At 43.5% G+C, this 9,099-nt stretch overlaps 1 protein-coding gene across 1 annotated transcript in view; it reads left to right on the top strand.

Annotated features, from left to right (window-relative positions):
* Positions 1-8,807: 8,807 nt before the first annotated feature.
* Positions 8,808-9,099, top strand: part of LOC311105113 (F-BAR and double SH3 domains protein 1-like) — a 47,489-nt gene continuing 47,197 nt past the window's right edge. Inside the window, exon 1 of the mRNA XM_084147135.1 lies at positions 8,808-8,840. Within this exon, the coding sequence (XP_084003261.1) occupies positions 8,820-8,840 (21 nt within the window). The 5' untranslated portion in view covers positions 8,808-8,819. The remainder of the gene's footprint in view (positions 8,841-9,099) is intronic.

Genomic DNA, 9,099 nt, shown 5'->3' with positions numbered 1-9,099 from the left:
TCACCACGCTCTTCACCGGGTCTGCGTCGCACCAAACGGCGGGCTTCGCGGACACCAGGAATCTTCAACTTCAGTTGATCCTCCTCAACACTTAATGCCACCCCAGTTGTGTGGTCCTCTTTCAGCACCAGTCTACTTTTGGCCTCACTCACCAACTACAATAATAAAATGTGAGATTGGCCTCTTCACAGGAGACAGTGACAGCAAAGAGACTGGATATAAGCTGTCAGTGCACTTCCATGTCAAATAGGCTACAATTGCTTTCTTACACGTCCATTCAATACATCCAATGGGAAATAACTTGTCTCTCTCAATCTTGTTCCTGATTAAATGCATTGGGTCCTTAGGGCAGAGGGAAAAATCTACTTTATTACTTTAGCTTTGCCTTTTAAAGATTTGAGGATTTTAAGATTCAAGCATTTATCAAATCAAATCCAATTGTATTTGTCACATGCGCTGAATACAACAGGTGTAGACCTTACCGTGAAATGCTTACTTACAAGCCCTTAACCAACAATGTAGTTCAAGAAATAGAGTTAAGAAAATATTTACTAAATAACGAGGCTATATACAGGGGGTACCGGTGCCGAGTCAATGTGCAGGGGTACAGGTTAGTCAAGGTAATTTGTACATGTAGGTAGGGGGGGGGGGGGGGGGTGAGTCAATGTAAATAGTCCGGGTGGCCATTTGATTAATTGTTCAGCAGTCTTATGGCTTGGGGGTAGAAGCTGTTAAGGAGCCTTTTGGACCTTGACTTGGCGCTCCGGTACCGCTTGCCATGCGGTAGGAGAGAGAACATTCTATGACTTGGGTGACTGGAGTCTTTGACCATTTTTTGGGCCTTCCTCTGACACCGCATAGTATATAGGTCCTGGATGGCAGGAAGCTTGGCCCCAGTGATGTACAGGGCAGTACGCACTACCCTCTGTAGCGCCTTGCGGTCGGATGCCGAGCAGTTGCCATACCAGGCGGTGATGCAATCGGTCAGGATGCTCTCGATGGTGCAGCTGTAGAACTTCTTGAAGATCTGGGGACCCATGCCAAATCTTTCAGTCTCCTGAGGGGGAAAAGGTGTTGTCGTGCCCTTTTCACAGACTGTCTTGGTGTGTTTGCACCATGATAGTTTGTTGGTGATGTGGACACCAAGGAACTTGAAACTCTAGACCCGCTCCACTACAGCCCCGTCGATGTTAATGGGGGCCTGTTCGGCCCTCCTTTTCCTGGAGTCCACGATCAGCTCCTTTGTCTTGCTCACATTGAGGGAGAGGTTGTTGTCCTGGCACCACACTGCCAGGTCTCTGACCTCCTCTCTGTAGGCTGTCTCATCGTTGTCGGGGATCACGCCTACCACTGTTGTATCATCAGCAAACTTAATGATGGTGTTGGAGTCGTGCTTGGCCACCCAGTCGTGGGTGAACAGGGAGTCCAGGAGGGGACTAAGCACGCACCCCTAAGGGGCCCCAGTGTTGAGGATCAGTGTGGCAGATGTGTTGTTGCCTACCCTTATCACCTGGGGGCGGCCCATCAGGAAGTCCAGGATCTAGTTGCAGAGGGCGTTGTTTAGTCCCAGGGTCCTTAGCTTGGTGATGAGCTTTGTGGGCACTATGGTGTTGAATGCTGAGCTGTAGTCAATTAACAGCGTTCTCACATAGGTGTTCCTTTTGTCCAGGTGGGAAAGGGCAGTGTGGAGTGTGATTCAGATTGCGTCATCTGTGGATCTGTTGGGGCGGTATGCGAATTGGAGTGGGTCTAGGGTTTCCGGGATGATGGTGTTGATGTGAGTCATGACCAGCCTTTCAAAGCACTTCATGGCTACCGACGTGAGTGCTACAGGGCGGTAGTCATTTAGGCAGGTTACCTTCACTTTCTTGGGCACAGGGACTATGGTGATCTGTGTGAACATGTAGGTATTACAGACTCAGTCAGGGAGAGGTTGAAAATGTCAGTGAAGACACTTGCCAGTTGGTCCGCGCATGCTCTGAGTACACGTCCTGGTAATCCGTCTGGCCCCGCGGCCTTGTGAATGTTGACCTGTTTTATACTATGAGGACAAAAACAGTGCATGTTGGTTGGCCCTGTAGAACGTCAGCGAAAGGGGCGGAACCTGCACACTGACTGCTATAACTCAGACAAAACTTTGTCATCACAATCAGCATGAGATGATGAGACCTGTGAGACCAAATTAAGTTGTCCCTAATCACAGATCTAGAATCCCACTCCCATTGCCTACCCCCATTCTTAACCTTAACCCTAAAGTGGATGAAAAAAATCTCCCACCCAGTATCGGTGGTTTAGTTTAGAGGTATATTCCACCCTATTCTAGGGAGCTAGGGAAGTGACCGAGGTGTGTTGTGTGGACATGCTTGCTGAAGAGATGGTGTTATGTAGGCTAACACATGTAATAATCTCATAAAAGATACTATATAGTAAATGATACAGAACTTTTAACATCACAGTAAGATGATTGGGCTTTCCCACTAGATAATATTTGAAAAATGATTCCCCCATATAATGAGGGATTGAAACAAGGTGGTAATTCTCCCGAGTGGCGCAGTGGTCTAAGGCACTGCATCGCAGTGCTAGCTGTGCCACTAGAGATCCTGGTTCGTATCCAGGCTCTGTCGTAGCCGGCCGCAACCGGGAGACCCATGGGGTGGCGCACAATTGGCCCAGCGTCGTCCAGGGTAGGGGAGGGAATGGCCGGCAGGGATGTAGCTCAGTTGGTAGAGCATGGCGTTTGCAACGCTAGGGTTGTGGGTTCGATTCCCACGGGGGTATGAAAAATAATAATGTATGCACTCACTAACTGTAAGTCGCTCTGGATAAGAGCGTCTGCTAAATGACTAAAATGTAAAATGTAATTCAACAAAGTGATTTGGTCAACGAGGCCCACCTGTGGTCATGCCACTGTTAGATAAGGGCCTCTTCTCTCCTTTCAGAGAAAAATAAGTGACATGGTAAAGGCATATTACTCACTTTTTAAACATAATTATGAGTAGAGAAACATCTCATTTGTAGTTGTGTAATCTCGGAAACACAGAATTAAAATCGCACATAATTGTTACGTGCGTTTGTCCACTAGAGATTAATAGATGTGGACTACAACTGACCCCTAATCCATATAATTTGATAATTATTATTCACATTTATCAATGTATTTATTGATTTTAAATGGATTCAATGTTAATAGGACATCTTTGGAAGCTTTTTTTGTGTCCAAAATAGCATTTACAAATAGTCTGAACAACACTGCATGATAAGTATAGATTCTATGATTTAGATTAGGTGTGTGCTCTGAGGTGAACTGCCACAAACAGACTTCTCTGGCAAGCTGTCTTGATGCTAGTCTTAAGTCAAGGGCTCTCTGGAGCCCAGCTGAACCGAAGAACAAAAGCTTCTGTTCAAAACGGCTGTTATGGAAAATACTGAATAGGGTGCTCCTCTGCCTCTCTTGGAGGCAACACAGAGACCAGTAGTAATGTCCAGTTTGAACCAGTCTCGTCAAGAACGCACAGTGCATCACTAGTCTAGGGAGTGTGTGAGAGAAAGAGTGAAAGTAAGCTTGCACAAGAAAGCAGACCTTCATGGGGCTGTGTACCAGCAAGTCTGCGGTGTCACTGGCCACCAGCGCAGAGGCCCCCAGCGCAGAGGCAGGCACCCGGCCAGGAGACGGCAGTCCAGGGCGGACACCAGTTTGGGAGGAGCACACGTCCGCAATGCAGGGCACCAAGGCTAAGGCAGAGGCCGGTGTACGGAGCGGAGGGCCTAACCCCACAGCTAAGGGCTACCTGGAGCTGGGAGGGAAAGGTGAGGGGAAGCCCCAGATGTCCCAGGAGGCAGAGGAGGAGGAAGATGACACAGGGGATGAGCTGGAGGAGCTGCTGAACTTCTCAGACAGTGAAGTGAGCCTGAAGAGTGAGTTCCTTGAATGAAGAGACAAGATGGAGAATTATAATTTTTAAATCCCCTTTATTGGGTCAAGCACCTACAGTACATCAACATTCAACCCTCAGACGTCATGCATCACGCGCTCATGGTGTTTGAAAGGGTTTAAAAGGATAACTCTGGACCCCCCTCATCATCAACAGAGCACTACACAGGATGTAGAGGAGTAGCTATATCAACTCTGGATCCCTCTCATCATCAACAGAGCACAACACAGGATGTAGAGGAGTAGCTTTATTGTGTCATAATGGTCAACAATCTTGGATTTTCAGCCAGTACCAATTCCCTGCTATGTGTTATGTGCCTCATGGAGGTACATGGTCCAGGAGTAGACCTAGAATCCAGGCAACTTGATCTATCTTGTAAAATAAAATGTTACACTATAGAAGGGATAGGAAACTGGCGGCCCACAGACGCCCCTTTTGTAGGCCCGCTGATCAAATTTTGGTTGTGCATCAGCAGTTTGTCTCTTGTTATGTCAGTCACTGACAGTCACTCAGTTAGCCCATGTCAGCTAACATTTTTTAGATTGGTAAATTAGTCTAGCGGCCAGCTATCTAAACCTGTAGTAATCATGGTCGAATTATCGACCGGGGGGCCCCCATTGATTTTGTTAGTCACTCTTACTCATATATCATATTAAAAACTGCAGGCAAAATGTGTAGAACTGCAGGAAATTAGCTATAAAACTGCTAATGTTTCTCTCCGTTCATGGCAAAATTAGTCGAATTTAAGGAAATTAACTCTCCGCTGTTAAGAGGAGGACCGCTAAAATGTGCAAGGTGTTTGGCTCACACTTAGGGCCCCCAAAAGGCTAGGGCCGGCTCTGACTGCATGTGGGGGTATGGATGTGGGTATGAGGCCCCTCATGATGAGTTCAGATTTTTTTGTGGCCCCCACCCCCATCAAAGTTGTCCATCTCTGATGTAGACATTTGTAACTCACCATAGTCTAATCTAAAGAATATAGCTCACCATAGTCTAATCTAAAGAATATAGCTCACCATAGTCTAATCTAAAGAATATAGCTCACCATAGTCTAATCTAAAGAATATAGCTCACCATAGTCTAATCTAAAGAATATAGCTCACCATAGTCTAATCTAAAGAATATAGCTCACCATAGTCTAATCTAAAGAATATAGCTCACCATAGTCTAATCTAAAGAATATAACTCACCATAGTCTAATCTAAAGAATATAACTCACCATAGTCTAATCTAAAGAAAATAGCTCACCATAGTCTAATCTAAAGAATATAGCTCACCATAGTCTAATCTAAAGAATATAGCTCACCATAGTCTAATCTAAAGAATATAGCTCACTATGTCTAATAAAAGGTCAGTGTTTTGTTAAACTAGACTGAGCTGAGGAAGTAAACTAACTGATGTTACTGTATGTTGAATTCCGTTCCATTAACATCTTGTATGCAGTGTAATATATCAATTTGAATTGTAATTTTTTAAACTCCTTTTAGCGTTATTTCAACAACAGTGTTCCTTAATAAATTGTATCTGTGCACAATAACATAGCAGTTGGTATTGCTTTCAAAGAAAATAACTTCTTCACCCCATGTTCTTATCTCCACTTTTTCCCAGCATGTCAGTAATTCAGGTTGATGTGTAGAGTGACCTTTTTTGAAAAGCACGTTGCTGGTGTGGGCATCAGTATTTTTTGTGCACGGTTCATCACGGGGAAAGCCAAGTGTTGAGTTTGATGTGGTCAATAATGTTTGATTTATAACTATTTTACCATCTATCAGCATGCATCTTTGTGTAGTAAAAGATAACATCTGTTTATAGCCAAAGGTTGGCAATTTTTGTTAAAGGGGCAAACTGCAGTTCATACAAGTGTTTACCCCACCACTGTTATAGTAAATAGCTGAGGGATGGGATTGGAGAAATGTAACCACTCTCAAATTCTTAGACAGAGCAATGGATTCAAGGATTGAACATCAATGATATCACAAATATAGTTTTTTTTATCATGTTCTGAGGCTATATAGTGTTTGTTGACAGTTAAATGTTTTATACAATGGAGTAAAACAAGCTTATATTTGGGTTTCTGGTGGGGTACTACAGTTGAACTAAGCTCATGAGGCATTTATAAGTTATATTCAAGAATCAATGGGTATATATAAAATCAAATCCAATTTTATTTGTCACATGTGCCGAATACAACTGGTGTAGACTTTACTGTGAAATGCTTGCTTACGAGCCCTTACCAATGATGCAGTTAAAAATAGTTTAAAATAGTAACACAAGAGGAATAAAATAAAATACACAAGAATATATCATTAATATTATTATATAATGAATTTAAAAGTTAAAAAAAATGGATGTACCAATTGCAGATTGCCCATTTAAAATGATGTGGCAAAATGTATGGGGCACTGATTTTCTTACAGTCTGTAAGATTGTCAAAGGCTTTTTATGCAAATGAATGAATAGTTGAGATAATAAAACTCCTAAGTAGTAAATAATGACTAAGTTCCTGCCAGAAAGATGGAAGATCACCCAAGGAAATGACACAAATGATTTCAGTGATATGTGGCACACATCAGACTCATGCCATTACTAAAGTCGCCTGTGTGGGAGAATATAGTATGACAAATAATTATAGTGAGAAAACTGGCAAAAGGGATTCCCCAATAGTTTGGAAATTTCAACAATGGGTCTTAAATGCTGCCACACAGGTCCAGAACCAAGTCATTAGGAACCAGTAGTCTACTTGCAATGCACAAAGGTACAATGCTTATTCTGCTGCTCTCGATGATTAGTCTGGCTGCCTGATCTCCAGCACAATGCCTAGGAAGATCTCTGGATAGTCTGGCTGCCTCATCTCCAGCACAACGCCTAGGAAGATCTCTGGATAGTCTGGCTGCCTCATCTCCAGCACAACGCCTAGGAAGATCTCTGGATAGTCTGGCTGCCTCATCTCCAGCACAACGCCTAGGAAGATCTCTGGATAGTCTGGCTGCCTGATCTCCAGCACAACGCCTAGGAAGATCTCTGGATAGTCTGGCTGCCTCATCTCCAGCACAACGCCTAGGAAGATCTCTGGATAGTCTGGCTGCCTCATCTCCAGCACAACGCCTAGGAAGATCTCTGGATAGTCTGGCTGCCTCATCTCCAGCACAACGCCTAGGAAGATCTCTGGATAGTCTGGCTGCCTCATCTCCAGCACAACGCCTAGGATGATCTCTGGATAGTCTGGCTGCCTCATCTCCAGCACAATGCCTAGGAAGATCTCTGGATAGTCTGGCTGCCTCATCTCCAGCACAATGCCTAGGAAGATCTCTGGATAGTCTGGCTGCCTCATCTCCAGCACAATGCCTAGGAAGATCTCTGGATAGTCTGGCCACCTCATCTCCAGCACAACCCTTAGGAAGATCTCTGGATAGTCTGGCCGCCTCATCTCCAGCACAACCCTTAGGAAGATCTCTGGATAGTCTGGCCACCTCATCTCCAGCACAATGCCTAGGAAGATCTCTGGAGCATGATAGAGATATAAATAATTATATTGAAATAGTACTTAAGGTAAGATAGTTATAACTACACTAAAACATTTTTGACAATTGTTCAAGTCCAGACAACGTTTAGAGATGAAAGTAATGTAATCAATGTTACCTTTGTGTCCTGAACCACAGAACTGTCCTGAAGGCTGCAGCACTACAGATCCGGGTTCGAGCCCGGGCTGTGTCGCAGCCGGCCACGCCCGGGAGACCCATGAGGCGACGCACAATTGGCGTAGCGTCATCCGGGTTAGGGGAGGGTTGTCCTTGGCCGGCCGGGATGTCCTTGTCCCATCGCGCTCTAGCGACTCCTGAAATTCTGGACATGGCAGAGATAACTGAAGAGCCATGAAATTACTATTACAAAGATCTTACCAGATGTACGTGTTATTCTCTGTCATTGAAGGGCTTTCAGCTGGCCGCTCACTGTGAACCAGTGGTGTCTCCGAAGGTGTTTCTGGAGCGGCTGAAAAAAGTGTTCGAAAAACTCAACACCCTCCACTATACACCCAACTGATCAACTATAACAACATTGTTTCTATATTATTTTCTCTATCATTTCTCTATTGACTGTTTATCCATTTGAAATTGTATTAAACAAGTGGACTGAATAGCTTACATTACAAGCCTCCTATACGCTGATCAACCATAACACAATTATTTCTATATGCTGTATTTATCATTTATTTATTCACTATTTCTGAATTTGAAATTGTATTGCTAATCATTGGATAAACACCTGAAACAGACATATCTACTACTGCGTTTGCTTTTCCTGTATTGACTTCATTGTGAAATGACCAGTAAATTAGATAATATAGCCTAGGTCTGAATGTAGGTCTATGTATGGCAAAGTGCATCATAGATAAATCTGTCTGAAGAATATTAGAGCCATATCTTTTGTTGACCTTTAAATTCTGGTGTTGACCTTTCAATTCTTGGGGTTAGAAACGAAATTTCTATCTAATCCTAAACCAGCATGATACAAATCATGTAAGAAACAATAAAGAAAACATTGGATGTTTTTGGACATTGGAATACTTGAGGTGTTTGATATGGCTTCATACCTAGGTAGCTTCTAGGCTCTCCAACAACAAACTAACAACTGGCTAAACAACATTTGTGGCAACTGGCGATCAAACGTGAAACTCTTGGGGGACAGCATTATAAGTGCCCGCTAGGTGGCGCTATTCTATTGCGGGGATTTGGAGAAGGTAAAACAGCTAGTCCAACGTAGTGCTCCACCTACCTAGAGATGCGCTAGCGTGTCAAAAGCATTCGGGAAGTAGGCGATTGGGCGAAACGTTACAAACAGTGAAGTGAAGTAGGCGACAATAAAAAGGAGACACTAAAGAATCCGAAAATGCAACCTCCTCCCAGAAAGGTAAGAATTTGAAAAAATATAGATATTTTTTAATTCACAATTATGTCAAATGACATGAACAATAGAGATGTCGGAGGTTGAAAGATGTTGAAAGAACCTCCGACATCTCTTATTTTCATTTGCCACTTGCCACAGTTGATTTGACATAATTGTGGAGTTTCTGAAAATGTAAGTTGTTATTGCGAATTCTTTCACACGAGGTGAACTGTTTAATAGAAAATGTATAGAAAAGTCCTACTCCTAACTGTGAAGTAGTCTT

This window comes from Coregonus lavaretus, assembly GCF_964263955.1.
Source record: "Coregonus lavaretus genome assembly, chromosome: 29".
NCBI classification, from domain to species: domain Eukaryota; kingdom Metazoa; phylum Chordata; class Actinopteri; order Salmoniformes; family Salmonidae; genus Coregonus; species Coregonus lavaretus.
Note: the sequence above shows the minus strand (reverse complement) of the source record. Positions and strands in the feature narration are given on the sequence as shown.